The 17,945-nt window shown below is 39.8% G+C and overlaps 1 protein-coding gene across 1 annotated transcript in view; it reads left to right on the forward strand.

The window, feature by feature from the left end:
* NIPBL (Nipped-B homolog (Drosophila)) overlaps window positions 1-17,945 on the forward strand; it is a 180,294-nt gene that overhangs the window by 90,320 nt on the left and 72,029 nt on the right. Inside the window, exons 7-9 of the mRNA XM_015408480.1 lie at window positions 2,952-3,112; window positions 3,439-3,532; window positions 12,874-13,506. Coding sequence (XP_015263966.1) covers window positions 2,952-3,112; window positions 3,439-3,532; window positions 12,874-13,506 — 888 coding nt within the window. The remainder of the gene's footprint in view (window positions 1-2,951; window positions 3,113-3,438; window positions 3,533-12,873; window positions 13,507-17,945) is intronic.

The raw sequence follows: 17,945 nt of genomic DNA on the forward strand, positions 1-17,945 counted from the left end.
ATAATGAATGAGTATATTTTGCTTACTGTTCTTTAAATTATATTTAAAACTATTATAAACTGTGGCTGCTTTCAGATATCACAATAAAATGTGGTTTGAGTAAACACAATTTTATTATGGTACCCACATGTAGGCTGCCCAACAAACTCTGGTTTGTTATTTGGTTCCCTAACTTGTTTACTGTTTAAGTGTTAACTGATTTTTAATTGTGACTGGGAAATACAAGGGAGCTTAGGATGGCAGTCACAATTTCTTCTTGGCGATGAGAAAGGAGCCAACCAGTAAAGTTAACTGGCATTGACAGTCAAACTGTGGTCTGTTCAATACAGCTGTTAGACTAAGTTGGATTTCTGCATCAGACTAGTTTAAAACAGTTTTGGTGACATCTGAATAGAATCTATGGGTTGAAATTTGTCACACCATTTCAGTTTCCAGCTGTTGCTCTCCATTTTGTAATATAGGACCAAGGTACAGAAAGGAGAGCTTTTATTACATAAATAGATTGATTGTAACAATATTTCAATTTATAGTATCAGGAAAAACAAATGTTGCAACAAAGTATAGATTACTTTTGTTTTTGCAGCTTTTCCAGAGAGAACAATCTCTCCCCTACCCAGTCCAGACACACACTTTGTATTTACAAACTTTTAATTAGTTGCTGTAGATTTTCCGGGATGTGTGGCCGTGGTCTTGGCATTGTAGAACCTTATGTTTTGCCAGTAACTGTGACTGGCATCCTCAGAGGTATAAACACAGAAAGATGGAATACTCTCTGTGTTAAGGTGAGAAGAAAATGGTAGGCAGTAAAAACAAACCCAAACCTTAGAGTACTTGTGGGAGATCTCTCTCTCTCTCTCTCTCTCTCTCTCTCTCTCTCTCTCTCTCTATATACAACAATTACTCCTCTCTCTCTGTCTCTCTCTGTCTCTCTCTGTCTCTCTCTGTCTCTCTCTGTCTCTCTCTGTCTCTCTCTGTCTCTCTCTGTCTCTCTCTGTCTCTGTCTCTCTCTCTGTCTCTCTCTCTCTCTCTCTCTCTCTCTCTCTCTCTCTCTCTCTCTGTTTTTATAAGCAACAATTACTCCTATCAATACTTGTTTTAAGGTTATGAGAAGCTTTGTAACTGTTTCACATGATACTTTACCAATATGCAAGTGTGGGGAAAGCCCATTTATAACATGGATGTATGAACAGGGGTGTTGGTTGGAGGTTTTTTTGCATCTTTTACTATGTATTGGCTTCCACTCATTGTTTCCTAAAGTGTATACTTGAATGAATGTGGTACAGTGTTTATGTTGCAATGTAAAAAGCTGCTTCCTGCATTCAGAAGTGAAAAGCTTCAAGACATAGATGACTCTTCAGCAAGTCTGATAACAAGGCTTGAGAGCTTAATATAGAGGATCTCACATTAATTAACTGGTTTGAATCAATGTGGGTGTAACAGTTGCACAGAACAACCCATGAGCTATGCAAGGCAGCATGTCAAATTACAGTCATTTTGTGATACTAGCCTTGTACTCCTATTTATTTAAAACATCTATAAGCTTGCCTTTCTCCCAGATAACTGTTATTCCAGCTGATTTTGGTTGGTTTAGACTGGAGTAATCTGCATAGGTTTGCAGTGTAATCAGCATGTTGACTGGAGTTTGTTTCTAGTAGAAATATTTGAGAGTTGTAGTAATCAACTCTCCATCTGTTTGAAGTATTTCCACCTTAGATTTCCTTTTTTTAAAATGATATCATTAATCAATGGAGTGTAACAATTTTGTACATCATCAACTCACAATGACACTATAAAGACTACCGTGTTTCCCCGAAAATAAGACACTGTCTTATATTTATCTTTTCTCAAGAAGACACACTAGGGCTTATACCACAAATGCATAGAAATCCTGCTAGGGCTTATTTTTTGGGTAGGTCTTATTTTCGGGGAAACAGGGTATTGAGATTAAATGCCCCCCCCCCCCGACTTGTCTTAAAGGCCTCTTCAGTGTACACATGATGGATGTGTTTCTTGTGCAGGAGCCAGCATGCACAGACTTGTACTATTCATATATTACAGTTCCATGGTGGGACAATTGTCAGGGATGCTTTAGGCTGATCCTGCATTGAGCAGGGGGTTGGACTAGATGGCCTGTTTGGCCCCTTCAAACTTTGTTATTCTAAAGTAGACAGTGAGGGTTCCAGGGGGGTACTGTCATGGGCTGGGCTGGCCTGAGAGGCAGAAGTCAGGTCTGGTCTGGGGGTCGTAGCCAGGAGAGACAGAACAGGAGCCGAGTTGAGAGAGTGGTCATTCAAAGCAGAAGGTCAGGAAGCCAGAAATCCAAACAGGAGTGAGGTCCAAGAGCAGGAGCTGAGGGTGGATGCAAGGCCAGCATGGATGCGACTCGTTGCTTCCACAGAGAGCCCACTCCCGAGAGGGAGCTATATAGGCCTCCGGCTGTGCTTCCCTGAGTGGCGGTGCTGCTCCTGTTAGTGCTCAGGGCTTGGCGCTCACCTTCCCTGCAGGCAGGTTGCCAAGTTCTTGCGGAGCCGCTCCCTCAGCCGAGCCACCTGCGGAGGTGAATCCGGCCTCATCACCTGCTGCAGGACTAGGTGTGGGGGTTACTGACTTGGGCACTAGTGGGGGCAAGCTGTCAACTCCCGAGGTGACAGAGGGGCCAACTTCCAGCTCTGGTGATGATGGTGATGCTGGCAACTCCAGCTGCGCTGCCAACTCAGGCGGGGGCCTGGCACCATTGTCCATGACAGGTACCAGGCACAAAAGTTCAGATTTGGGGACAATGCTTGTTTAGTTGTAGGAGTACTTGAAGGTTGAAGTAGTGCTGCAATTCCACTTTTGAAAGAAGTTGTAAATGCTTAAATAAAGATACTAAAATCATTGCTGAAATATATACTTGTGCAAGCTAAAAGACATTAAAAGCAAACGTTTTCAACACTATTATCTTATTTCAGCTTCGGTATCCAGTCCCATTGTCTCAAGTGGGATGAGGAATATACATGAAAATAAGGTTACAAGTCAGTTGTCTGGAAGTTCAGCCAATCATCATACTGATAATTCTAGACATGGCTCCAGTGAAGACTACCTACAGATGGTGCACAGAATAAGCAATGAAGTATGTAATATACTACTGTTTTAACATAAGCATTTCATTTTTCAAATACCTCAGTTGAAGTTAGTCCTCCAGCTGTATTTTTTTATCACTGAGATGTGGTTAAATGTTTTTGTACTGAGGTACTCATATTGTCTATTATAGAGATGAAGGTTCTCTACACATTATTAAAACATTAAACTCAGGTGTTTTCCCAAGTCTCAGTTTTATAAATTATTTGACTGAGTGATACAGGAGCTGCAATTGGCTTATGATGCACCTGTTCACACAAAAAATACAAAGTAATTGCAGAAGTGCTCATTTCTAACTGTTGACTAATATGATTCTAGGATGGAGATTCTTCAATAAGGAACGCTGCATCATTTCCCTTGAGGTCTCCACAATCAGTGTGCTCCCCTGCTGGAAGTGATGGAACACCTAAAGGTATTTTTAGTGCGCTGTCAAACACCTGTAGAGCTCTAGACATATGCTAAAAGTACAGGACAGATGGATCATTCAGATGAAACTAGAAAACCCTCTTGCATTATTAAAACATCATTTTGGGTCCTAAATTAAAACCTGTTTAGCATTTGAAGTGGTATCTTCAAAATTGCTAATCTGGATTCTTTAAGAACACTTTGTCCATGTGGAAAGTTAAACTATATTAACCACACATTTAAATGTTTATCATAATTTAAATGCACAATTGCATCTTAGTCCTCTGAAGTACCATAAGATAAAATGATGTATAATTATTAGAGATCTGTTCCATTGAATTTCTACATTGTTGCAAATAAAATTCCAATTTATGATTTTTTGTACGGATGATGTGAAGTTAACATCAGTAGCTGTTCTTGGGCTGGATCCTGCCTAGCTTTTCTGGCACAAGAAAGAGAGGGCTGCCCCGGCCCCCCTTCCTGGCAGTTTTGCCTCACAGTTCCCTTGATCTGTGACATAACCTTTTCTGCAGTGGAAAGGTGCCACTTCTCCATCTTACGAGATCAGGATAGCTGGTATGATTCATCCTCTTATCTTTTAAAAAATTGTAATCCATGATAGACCACACAGGCCTTTTGTTGTGTCCTGCCATTTGTCTGATAGTCCCTGTTTGTGTTTTGTAGTCCCAGGGAGACCATGCAAACAAGAGATTTATTGAGGTCCTGGTGGGCTTGTATGGTGACTGATAGGTCACCTGCTTTTCAAAACTGCTGTTCTGTGCTGCAGTTCCTCCAAAACCCTAAACTATGGTCCTCCCAAATAGTGATTCTAGTTCCATCAGCATGGCCTGATGTCACTGAACATCATACGATTGAAAAGTATTCCTAATGAGAAGTATTTTTTGGAAAGCATTTACTTGTTGTCCTTGTGCTGCAAAATCAGTAAATAGGGAAGCAGCTAGATAGAAACATTTTATTTTTTCCTTTGTAATAGTATAAATTCTTCAGTCACATCTGTGGAAAAGAAATGTATTTCTGACCATTTATCCATCATAAACTTTTTATTAATATTTTGGCAATACAATACATCAATAAAATAACATTAACTTCCACAATTTTCAAAGTATTTTAAATACTAAGCAGTAGAACCATAATATCTTCACATACAGAATTAATTTGAGAAGTGTTTTCTAGAAAGAGTATTAGTTTCAGCTTCTGCGTTATTATAAATCAATTTGTTTATTTCTGACCATTTATAAAGTTATTGATGAGTAGTCTGCTTGACAGTTTCTGTTAAACACCATCAATGTGGAAAAGTTTCAAGATTCTCAAATCTTCAGTTGAACCAAAGTGTGTACTTAGTGCAAATTACCTATAGAAATTTTACTGTCTATTGTAATGAGTTTGAATGTGTGGCAGGCTGGTGACAAATGTATGCTGAGGCAGTAGATGGCTGGCATTGCTGCTGTTCCACATTAAAGACACTTCTTAATGGTTAGAAGCAGAATTTTAGTCTCTTTGCATGTGTAGTTATAAACTTTTGAGGCTTTGTGGAAAGAGAGTTGTGTGCCTGGGGAGCTGAGCTCATGCCAAGGATACTTCTTTTCTTGCCCCCTTTGTTGAGTCTGATATGCTGGGGAGCGATTAAGAAGCTGCTGGAAGCTGACCAGAGACACGAAGGGAAGAATGGGCACGAGGAGGAAGGCAGTTCCTAATTTATGCCAGTCAGTCTTAGGTGGTATACAAAGAAGGAAGCTTTGAGTAGTTTATGGTCATCTCAGTATTTTTGTCTAGCGCTTATGAGAAGTTTGATGACAGCTTCTCTATAGGTAATCGAAGTTTCCTTGAGTTATCAGTCACACTCACTAACTCAGATGTGATGTTGATGCTTTGGTGGCAGTTCTGCTTTTTAAAAGGCTGATTATTTTGACGTATCCAACAATAAAGACACAAAAGGTTACATAATCATTAGCTAATCACCATAACTAAGTATTCAAGGGGCTTAATATTATGGAAGTTTGACTCTTATCCAGCCAGATCTCCACATACTACATTGGCATATGGTAGTGCATTTATAGTGGAAGTGTATAATTTTCAGCTTTCTACAATTCCTAAAAATTCATCCAGGTACCGAATTGTATTAATTTGCATAATGAATTTTCACAAAATTGCACACTCAAAATACACTTTCAGTTTTTCCTTTTCAAGTTTGCATTCTGTCAAAAAATATCACAAATATTCCAGAATTGTGCCATAACTCACTTGGTGACAAGGGTTCAACATTTCCATCGCAAACACTTACTGAATTTAAGTGCATGAACACATACATGGTAGGCCACTTGGATTGTCCTGCCTAATGAATAATAGCCACCATTTACCCATCCCAAAGTGGTAAAAACTTTGTTGTTATAGTGGATTCTCAGGTGAGTGAGATCCCAGGTGAGAGTTAAGAGGGAGTGAAGGAAAATGTTGGTTCAGCATTCATTTATTTCGGAAAGTGGTATGTGTTGCACTGATGCGTGAGGATGCTTCAGTGTGTTTGAACCATGAGCAATTCTACATTTGCAGATGTTGAATAAGATTCAGTATTCCAGTGATATGAGCCGGTTTGAAGTACTTTGCCTTAAACTGAAGGTTAAATACAAGGTTTCATATTCCATTGAAGCTGGATCATCTGCATGAGGATTGTAAATTGCAAAACTACTAATCTTCTATGATTTCTAAAATGATAGAAATGTTTCCTTCAGTAAAATGATCAAGCAAGTAGTAAAGACTTCAGTTTTTCAAGAGTTAAGATCAGTAACTGTCGATGAAGAGGAAGAATGGTAAGGAAGTTTTCTCACAATAGAAATTAAGGGAGAATCCTGTATTTGAAGGCTGAACTGAAGCCCAAGGCCTAGACTGTTTTATCACGATTTTTATAGCAGATAAATCCCTAACCAATGAATGTGGTGGATTTTTTTCCTTTGTACAATTAAACCTTTCTACTAGATAGTCTTCTGACACATACTCACACATGAACACATATATATGAAGTCCTCAGTTATTATACTTTACCTTCAAGGTATCGAAGCAAGAAAGAGTTGGTAGTTATATGATTCAAGAAGGTAGTAATATAGCTAGCAACTATATAGCTAAATACCTTAGGGACCATCTATGCTGGTTTTTGGACAACATTCACATTGGAACATCTTGGTAATAAGCTCATGTGATGAGTGATTCCGCAAAACAAAATCAACATAGAATAAAGACCCATTCATACAGAAAAATGGACAAGTTTTGGACTCTGGTATGCAGCTGGATTAAACATTCATTGACCTTGGATTCAATTCTGGATGCTAGGTGAGGGCTTGACGGGTCCTTTCCAGTTGTGAACCATTCCCGGCTGAAGGGAAAAAGAATGCACTGTCCACAGTGAACCATTTCTTCAGTTGGTGGAAATAGCTCATGTAGTGGCAAGACTTACATTCTTAGGATCCCAAAGCATGTACCATGTTGCCAGTCTTTTATGGACGAGGAAGGGAACCAGGCATCACAGTGAAGTTGAATTCAACGGTAGAGACTGTGCAGTGTCTCAGAGATGAAGGAGCATCATCTTAAGAGAAGATAATGTTAGTACCTACATGCCTGTTGGGAAAAGGTAGAGAAAAGAAGTCTGTATATCAAAGTGCAATAGAGTTATTACTTCACTAGTGGAATGCCTCTTGATGAAGCAGTAAATCTTTTCAACTTTGAATTGTTTCTGTATGTGAAAGTTGCTGATACCAAGCAAGCTGCAACTCCCCATAGTCGGATATGTTGAATGGCTAGCCATGAAGGTCTGAGACCCAAGAAGCAAACCAGAATTTATAAGAAAATGTTCCTACTCACCAGAGAGTCAGATTCTTTGTGAAATACTTAGCTAAGTATAATCCCATCATAGAAGTTTTCAGGTATATCATCGTACCTGGTGAAATATCTGGAAAAAGAGACTCCTGCTTCTTTCTAAAGTGCACTTATAAATTAGCTGACGCCTGCTTATAGACTCAACTTTACTAAATTCTACAGTCATCTGCAAAAGAAGAAGAGACGACCTGTAATCATCCCAGATTGAGTTTAACCGTGCTTTTTAATGGAAGAGAAGTACTATCCTCCACTACTAACCCCTTTTCTAGCGTTTTCTAGGTGCAACCAAAATAGGCTATGTTACTGAACATCCTTTCTAGGCAGGTTAACTGCATTGCAAGCATTGTAAGGAAGGGAATCCCTTGATTTCAGCTTGTTCAATTGGTGAACTGTTTCTGCCTCAAAGTGGCTCACAGGTCCCTAGCTGGAAATTTTTTGTTAGGAGGACAATTTTTTTCCTAAGGGGGCAGTTCAGCATGATGGAGAGCAGCCCATTATGTGTCTGTACAGAACTGCCATGCTTATACTTCTAAATAATTAAGTGGTATATCACACAAAAATGTTTCATTTTTCTTACAGAGATAATTACATATAGGACATATTGAGCACTCATAACAAGTAACAGACAATGTACATTTTCCAACTGTTCAACTCTGAAGTTTAACAAGACATGGTATAAGAGATACTACGCAGGCTAGATTGGGTTAGACCACATAAATGAGCTTTCATACTGCACCAAGAGATATTGGGACAGAAAATCTGGTAATGGCTGTTCTCCCGGTCAGTAAGTGTGTAATAGGAGTGTGCATTCGATATATACCAAGCCAAATAAATACGCGAAAAATACCTTAATGGTATTTTTTAATCTGATTTGGCTACCAATCTAGTTGACACTGAATAAAAGCTGATATTATTTGGCTTTTATTTGGGCTCCGCTTCACTTGCCGAAATGGCGTGAATTCACCCACCTTCCGTGTGAACTCGGGCCACTTCCAGGTTCCTCATGTGGGTCTTGGCTTTGCAAAAGCCATTTAAAGGGAAAGTTCCCTTTAAATGGCTTTTGCAAAGCAAAGCCATACATGTGCCTCCCCTCCCTAAGTCACACTGCTGTGGGGGCACGCGTCAGCGAGTGAAGGGAAGGCATTTAAAGCCTTCCCTTCACTTGCTGAGGTCTGCTGCCATGGTACCGTACAACTTAATTAGGGAAGGTATTTGAAGTTTAAATACCTTCCCTTCTCTCCCTGAGTTGGGGCAGTGGCATGCTTCAGTGAGTGAAGGGAAGGTATGTCTTTAACAGCCACTTGATCTGAAGAAATCAGCAGGTGATGCTTCAGGTGGCATGGGAATAAGCCATATTGCCTATAAATGCCTAAACATGAAGTTGCTGTTAAACAGAGAAGGATAAAGATCTATTTTCATGCACCTCTGGGAAAACCATTTGATGGCATTTTAACTTGGACATGTTTAGAGGTTTGGCCAAATTAACAGGTTGCTGTACCAACAACTGAAGGTCTATGAAGGGTTAATTTTTCACAGAGCCATAGAGCCTTGAGTGACAGGCTGGTGTTTCTGCCCTTCCAATCCGATTGCTTAGAGCAGCCTGTCACTCAAGGCTGTCTTGTTGTGTGAAGAATTAACCCTTCGCAGTCCTCTGGTTGTGGGTACAGCACTTCTAAGCCTCTTACGAAGTCTGTCATAACCAGATTCAGAAAAACGGAATGAAACAAAAATGAAGGCAAAAGATATGAAAATTCTCCCAAGACTCAGCAGGAAAAAACAAACATATACATGCACAGCAATCCGACCTGCGGAGGAAGTTCCCCCAACCTCCGTACTTAGCGGTACCACTTCCTTGGAGCTCCAAGCCAGGCTTCCACAGCCCACCGATCATTTTCAGGCTGCCATCTTACAAGGAAACAACTGGAGGCATCCATAACCACTGCAAACTTGTCGGTCTACTCCAGTGGCCTCCAACCAGCCAGTCGGTCGGTTTATTAGCCGCATCAAGAGCTGATTCCAAGGCAGTACTTACCTGCCAGGAGGAGACCCCATAAGGCTAAGAGGGAAACACCAGTTACTTTGTTAGCGAGAAGCCCGTAAAGGAAAGCTGAAGGTGCCCACCTTGTCTCAAGCCCAGATGGCTGAGAAGGCCAAGAATGCCTTTCTAGACCATCCCAGAAGAGAACGTGCAACTCTTCTGAGTACCATGATGAAAAGAAAGCTATCGAATGTGCTGGACGGCAGTTTGGTGGGGTAGGGAACATTCGGGGTGGGGCCATCACCTTTGTCAGTCTCCCTATGGCTATGGGCCTGTGCTGTCTTCTCCCATACATTCCTGCCCAGCAATTAAGATCATGGGAAAATGCCCTCCTGACTGTTCCACCAATTAAAGATGCTTATTTGGTGGGTACAAGTGGCAGCCCAAGAATTATAGAATAACCTCTCCATGGAGGTGTATCTAGCCCCCTCATTGTTGATCTTCGGGAGGTTATTGAAGATGGTTTTATTTCAGGACTGCATTTTGATTGATTTAGCTTTCATTAGTGGCAGTCCTAAATTGGAGTTTTTAAGCTGTGATTTTATGGTTTTTATAATTATTATTTTATTGTGCTGTTATAACGTTTTATTTATATTGTAAGCTGCCTTGAGTTCTGCAAAGGAGAAAGACAGCTAATAAATGTTTAAAATAAATAAACAAAATCCCTAATAAAGATAACTGCTTCCTGATAATGAACTCACATGTCATTTGAGTGCTGTTACTTGATGTGCATCCCCTTAACTTTTGCTAAACGTATCTAACACTAATCATAACACTAACAAATATATATATATATATATTTAAAAACAAACCACCAAAGATGCAGAACAAAAATAAAATTTAACTGATGATTCATAAATATTAGCAAAAGATAGACCACCCCCCGCCTGCCCATGCAAAACTAACGTTGGGCAGCTCTGTTTGAGAAGCTAAAGATGTTTAGACACAACATTCTCGTAAGAATCAAACAACTGCCAAACAGTCTTTGTTTGGAACAAGTGAACAGTGTGGATAAAATACACTACTCTGAAATACGAAGTCTCTGAAGAGGACATCAAGGAATTTCCCATTTTTTGTGGTGGTGTTTCAGGAAGCAAACATACCCCTCGTGCATAAAAGCTTTGAGAGTTTTAGCATTATTTAGGAATCAGAATGATAGTACTCCAGATAAGACAGATGTTCAAATGTCATGACGGACCAAACTGCTGTAGAGTATCACAAAAATACATGCTGGAGAGTGGGGAAATGGCAGTGAAGTTAAAACAGCTGACAGAATATAAAAAGCAAGTAGAATGAATGGTGGGGGATAGGGGCAAAGATACCCTTTGCTTTTAATGTAGAATTTGATTTCTCCCCTTACTACATTTCCCTTGTTGATATTTCTATGAAGAAATTTCAGTTCTGGAATAACTTCTGTTAGTTTGTTAGGGGTTTTTTTCTTTTCTTTTTCAGAACACAATTTAACTGTGTATTGCTAAGGTGCTGATGAATGTGCTTGTTTTTGAATGTCATTGTAAACTTTCTCATGCTTCTAATGCAAATTCTCAATCACTGTACTTCGTTAGTATATTGTGAGACTTCATCTTCTCACCTCTCTACTTCAGTGGAAGAGCTTGCTTTTCATTGTTGTGTCTCCTTAGACACCTGTTTAGATAGAAGGGTGAGTTGTGTTCAGTTAAAATGTCACAAACAAATGGTTTGTGATAGGCACAACCCTGATTCATTTTGGACACTTCTACTCCCTCACTCTTCAGTGAAAAGGTGCATTGTATTACGGGCAGGACATAATAGCAAGCACTCTGTGTCTTCTTGTGAAAGGTATTGATAGAGGTTCTTAATGCATTGCATATAGGAGTGTGCAATTTTTTATCAGTATTTTTCATTTGGGGTCTATTGGACCCCAAAGAATTTTCGTATTTTTGAAAAATCCTGGATCCCAATATGGTATAGTATTTGGATCTGAGGTTTTTCAGAAATCCCCAATTTTTAGGGGGGTCCAGTAGACACAAGAAGAAAAATACTACTTTTTTTTTTAAAGCCAGCCTAATCCTGGGGCTGGCTTGGCTTGAGAAGCCAGCCCCAGGTTCTCCATACCACGGGGAGGCCTGCTCCTGCTGCATGCAGATCCTGGCTGGGATGGCTTCTCCTGTAGCATTGTTTAAACTTGCACTGCAGGAGAAGCTGGCTCCAAGATCTTCATTCAGTGGGGAAGTCTCTCCCTGCCGCCCGCAGATTCTAGCTGAAATGGCTTCTGCAGCACAGTTTAAACCGTGTTGCAGGAGAAGCTGGCCCCAGGATCTGCGTGCGGCAGGGAGATTTCTCCCTGCCGCATGCAGACCTGCAGCTGCAGGGGAAGCTGACCTCAGGATCTGCTGTGCCGTCACTAGCAGATTGCTCCTTGCTGCACAGCAGCTTTTGGGGCTGAATGCTGCATGAGAAGACAGCCCCAAGCCAAGCTCCTGGAAACAGTATGCTGCCCCCAGCACAGCTGATCCTCAGGCTGCCTTCTACAGTCCCTTTAAACTATAAAGGGATTGCAGTAGAAGCCTGACAAACAGCTGAAAGGCAGGAGCAATCTGCTCCCACCTCTCTGCTGTTTTTTGAACTACTGGGATTTTCTTGGTTTTCTTTTCTCAAAAAACCCCCAGATACATTTGGGGAGCCAAAATATACCCGAAACCAATAATTTATTTTTCGGGTAGATCTGAATGCACACCCCTAGTTGCATGAATGGAAGTGTTCTAAACAATTGTACAAGTGCAGTGATGTGCCAGAAAAAAATACTTCCTTCTGCTTATTAGAAAATAATGTTTCCAGCTGTAGAAAGTATATAAGTTTCGTGTGGTTAATCTGTGTAAAGAGCTGGAAACAAATGAAAGCAAATGATCTATTTAATATTTTTAAAAGAACAAATTCACTTCTTGCACATGAAGTATTCCTCAACTGATGTGTGTTTTGGCTTTTAGCAAATTTCAAAACAGAGGGAGTTTCTGTGATATTGTGTGTGTGTTGTAGTACATTTCGCCTGTCTGCTTCTCATCATTTTGGGGTTTTGGATTCTAGTGAACTCTGGATATGTCCTAGCTTTGATAGGCCTTTAATTAACCAATATCTTTTAGTAGTTGAAGCCCTGGCCTAATTAAGTTGCTTGGTGTCAAAATAGTTTCCACCTCTTTTTAGAGTGATAACTTTCTTGGTAGATTTGGATTGCCAAGTTGATAAGAGGTAAAGGCATCTTCTACTGCAGCTGCTATTACTTTGTATTAATAAGGATTATGAGTTATTCCTCTGAATGCAATTTTTTTCTATTATGTATGTGAAAAAAATCTGTAAAAATACAAATGATTAATAAAGATTATTTTAGTGTGTTTTTATACAAATGTGAACCAACATAACTGTTCAGTTTTTCTAAATTATTGTTCTAGGATCAAGACCACCATTAATACTTCAGTCTCAGCCTCCACCTTACTCATCACCTAGAGATGTTCCCCCAGACATATTATTAGATTCTCCAGAAAGAAAGCAAAAGAAACAAAAGAAAATGAAGTTAGGCAAGGATGAAAAAGACCAGACTGAAAAGGCTGCAATGTATGATATCATTAGCTCTCCATCCAAGGACTCTACTAAACTTACGTTAAGACTCACTCGTGTAAGATCTTCAGATATGGACCAGCAGGACGATATGCTTTCTGGTTTGGAAAACAGTAATGTTTCAGAAGGGGATATTTCTTTTAATGTTCAGTATCCAGGACAGACTTCTAAAACACCCGTTACTCCACAGGATATTAATCGCCCACTAAATGCTGCTCAGTGTTTGCCGCAGCATGAACAAACCGCATTCCTTCAGGCACAACAAGTGCCTGTTTTACAACCGAACACTTCAGTTTCTGCAAAACAACCTCAAAATCCTTTGGTACAGACGCATCAACAGGTTTCGCAACATGGAACTATAACGCCATACGATGAAGTAGAATTGGATGCATTGGCTGAAATTGAACGGATAGAACGTGAATCAGCTATTGAAAGGGAGCGATTTTCAAAAGAAGTGCAAGACAAAGGTAAAAATATTGCATACATGTGCTAATATACATTTTTCTCAAAGGGGTCCTTGAAAAGTGAACCATTTATTTCATACTCTTAGTACAAGATCACTACTTGCTATTTCTAAAGCTTTAGTGATTAAAGCTGTAGGGCGACTGAGTGCTTTTGGTTCTTGAGAAAGGTGGGTTGTATTCATGTGCACGTTTAAAGGTAGTGATTTTTCTAAGTAGGAGATAGGACAGGACTGTTTGAAATACTGGTTACTAAAGGTTTTATTAGTAGAGCAAGAAATAGTTGAATATTTGAAGTTGGAGTAACGTTTATTTACATGATCACTGTTAGCAATATACGCTGTATAATGCTTCAGTAAGTAGATCTTTGCCTATTGCTTCTTTAGTATCTGAGTATCTTTGTCGCCTAGTTATATTTTATTGTTCATCTATAATAAATTTAGGAAAAATAATTCACTTCAAATTAATGAGGTATAAACATACAAAAAAATTTTTGGACATGAATACCATGAATTAAAATTAACGTTTGAATGAATGACTGTATAAAGATGTGCTTCTCCAAAAGCTGCTTGAACCCAGGTTCTCCTTTGAAGTCTCATTGCTGACACTGCTGCTGCTGTCCAGTTTGTACATTGTATAAATTACTGAGCAGTTCACTTTCGCAGCTGTAGCTGTAAGTAAATAGCAATATATGCAGCATAGCTGCTGGTTGCTCTTTAAGCACAAGTCAAACTTGGCTTCATTTATTAGAAAAGGCAGTGTTTTCTTCATGTAGGACAGTTTCATAAACTTAAATTTGGGTCCAGCTCAAATGCATCTTGTGCTTTTCTAGCTAGGGGGATCCTCCTTTTTGTATTGCTTTTGTTGCTGCCATACATGTGTTGCCACCCAGCCCCAGTATCAGGAGCTGGCATGATTGATTATTTACTGGGACCCATATATTAAAAGGAAGTGCATTATCTCTGACTGGGTACTGAAGCCCCTAAAATTATGGCGGTGATGAGCAGTGGGGACTGGGCCAGAGGAAGGGAGCAAGTGAGTGCATCAGAAGCTGTGACAGAGATCAGTGGTTGGCCTGGAGTAAATGATAAAAGATTGGGCAGCCTCAGGTGCTTCCGGCAGGAAAGAAATCTGTAGAACCGCTATGTATCAGCCGGTGGGAAAGCAGGTGCTCCTTGATGCCATGCTCAATGTAGCAAACTACAGCAGACCTGTTGCAGGGGGTGATGAGCATCATATGCCCCATTATGGTTTAGGCATGATGGCAGTGCCACTGCTGCTTCAGTGTATGCAAAGCTACTGTGTTTTCCTTCTTCTGTAGATCTAATACTTCTGATAAAGAACTGTATACTCAGATATGCTCCTTGTAAACAGCCTTATATGTGGATTTACTACATTCTTTTTTACATTTTTAGAAAAACTTTGCATTGCTTCTTCTTAGCAACAGTATATGAAATAGTGGTGAATTGTCTCCTGACACCCCGGCTTGATTCCTACCCCCTGCTTCTGTTTGAATGTGAGAGATGTCTGTGGCTTCCATGGATTTCCTTTGTAGTTTCAGCCCCCCATATTACAAAACAGCTCAGTCCTGAAGGACTCTTTCTGTAGGAACAGCTTTTGCTATAGTATAGCTGGACGAAAGAGGCAAGGAAAGCCCGTCTCTGCAAGCATAACACTGCTTGTGATTCTTTTGGTTCTACCCACTATCTTTTGTCAATAATGATTAAATACAGGAATGCTTTTTCTTATTAGAAAATACTGCTTTTTTGATAGCATATGATTTTATTCTCTGTTCTTTTGAGGGTCTGGATTCTTAGAATATGTGGCCCAAAAAGACCTTTTGTAATTTTTTAATTGAGCTTTTAGAGGTAATTTAGAAGGACCTAAGGAATTCTTAGCATTCAACGTTTTATTAAATACAAGTAATGCCAGGCCTAATTGCCTTATTTGTCACAAAACCCCTCCCCAAACCCTAAGTTTAGTAGCCTTGAAAAAAAATATTTTTATATTTCTGGATTGCAGAAGCACATATATGGGGAACATGGGTTGGAAGAAAGTACTATAGGTGTAAGTAGTTGATTGAAAACCTGTGTCCAAAAGAAGAGTGTGTATCATCATCAAACTGGACAACTATCAGCATTCTGCATGGGTTTGTGAGGTAGCTACTGCTGTTCAGTACATTTATTAACCACCTCGAGCAAGAAGAAGAAGAAGAGGAGATTGGATTTATACCCTGCCCTTCACTTGGAGTCTCAGAGTGGCTTACAATCTCCTTCCCTCGCCCTCTCCACAACAGACATCCTGTGAGGTAGGTGGGGCTGAGAGAGCTCTTTCGAGAGCTGCTCTTGAGAGAACAGCTCTGAAAAAACTTGTGACTAATCCAGGGTCACACCAGCAGCTACATGTGGAGGAGTGGGGAATCAAACCCGGTTCTCCAAGATTAGAGTCTGTGCTCTTAACCACTACACCAAACTCTGCTGGTCAGTGGATTTACCAAATTTGAGAGTGATGTAGAAGTAGAAGGACAGGCTCAGCTTCCAGTGATAGGTTGAAATTCAAAGCTGGAGGGCTTCAAAAGAAATAAAGCATAGCTGAAGGTACAAGTGGGAGAACAGTGTGTGGATCTAAACTGGGAACTGGCTAGACAGTATGACTTCAGTAAAAGATTGAGGCTATAGATTGAAGGTTAGTCTGTGTGGATAAAAGGCTAATGCCATTTTGGTTTATTAATAGTATCATAGTTCCATAATGCTGGATGTACATGCACTGTTCTATACAGTACTAGAATTCTGTGATTCCTCATTCACTGAGGTTAGGAGAAGCAATAGAATTACCAAAGCACCAGGAAAAGTTATAAACACCATTCAGAAATGACAAGCACTGTTTAAGAGGCTGTGGACTCTTCATACATGCAGAGTTGTCTTTGCATTTTGTTCTTTGTGTAAAAAGCTAGAGGCTTGAAGTATGCTCAAACATTTTTACAAAGTGCAAGTGCCAGGTTTCTGCAGTAGTTGCCACATTCTGTTCAGGGTGTGCAACAAAAATTGGTATTTTTCGGGTTCAGGTGTCCTTAACACAAAAAAAATCGGTATTTTTTCCAATATTCCCAAATTCCAATATCAATATGATATTGGGATTCGGGAAATAAATGGCTTGCTGGATTTATTTGGCTCCATTATACCGTATGGGAACCGTCCCCATAAAGTATAATGGAGAAGGGATTTAGTTCACTCACTGAGTCATGCTGCGGCATGACTCCAGACCACAAGTGAACTCAGAAGTTTACTTGCACACCCCATTCCACATGTATGGAGTTATAAAAGATTTCCAGTCTTTCCTAAGTCTTGGTGCAGTATGAATAAATTCTGAGTGAATAAAAAAGGTTAGCCCATGTTACTTCTGTGTTATAATGTTGTCCATGCTATTTTTGCCATCTTTAAATATGTGGGATTGCTTTCATTTTCCCAGCGATATGTATGATTGATTCAATAATATAGCATCCTTTGTGGTTCAAAGAGACCTGCTTAATGATAGCTGTATTTTTCTGTCTTCTGATGACATAAATTTATTATGTACATTTAAAGACTTCAGTCGTTTCCAATGAAATTACTAGACTGTATTTCTATTTGTTTACGGTTGTGTCAACATTTTTACTAAAGTATGCTTCATTAGCTTACTAACTTTAAATGTTTCCTTATAATCAGCTGTTGGTACAGAGTAATGATATGTAACTACTATTGCTAGTACAACTTCTTACAGTTTGGGGATCCAAACAGGTATATGGTGGGAAGACAGTAATATTATGAATGAATTTGGGTGTGCATGTGCGCCTGCCTTATTTAAGATCTCCTCATGCAATCCATCAGCAGATTTTTGTTTTGTAAGGGCCTGCAGGAACCAGAATCTGGTGGGGAGGGGGGGGAAGTACCTGGCAGGCCACAGTACATGCTTTCTGATTGAATTCAGGTTAGTGGATTACAGGTTGTGTGTCCTGCTATATATATGCTTTTTACAGTCAGTGATAAATATTATAATAAATATTAAACACAATTTTTCTTGTACTGAACATGAATCTACATCAGCGTATTTTATATATTTACATTCAATGTAATGCGTATTCCTGGCTTGAAATCAGGTTTGTTTCTCTCATACACTACAAGCTAACTTGTTGAAAACCAATGATTATTGATCACAGTGTGATTATGCAGGGGATTTGTGAAAGATCCAATCAGCAGACCACTGCTCATTACCTTTGCTGGAGGCTGCACAGCTCTTTCCAATAGTGTGTGTTGGGGGTGGCAGTATAGCTTATAGCAACTTGCCATGCCTATCTGCTGATGAGTAGGGCTTGGTGGTCTTTTTCTCCTCTTAAACCTCTGTAATGTTCAGCCCCAGGTTTTGCACACTTGGATGTTCCTTGCTGCCTCCTGGCTTCTGTTTATCAA

Source organism: Gekko japonicus, unplaced genomic scaffold, assembly GCF_001447785.1.
Source record: "Gekko japonicus isolate JY-2015 unplaced genomic scaffold, Gekko_japonicus_V1.1 scaffold964, whole genome shotgun sequence".
In the NCBI taxonomy this organism is placed as follows: Eukaryota; Metazoa; Chordata; class Lepidosauria; order Squamata; family Gekkonidae; genus Gekko; species Gekko japonicus.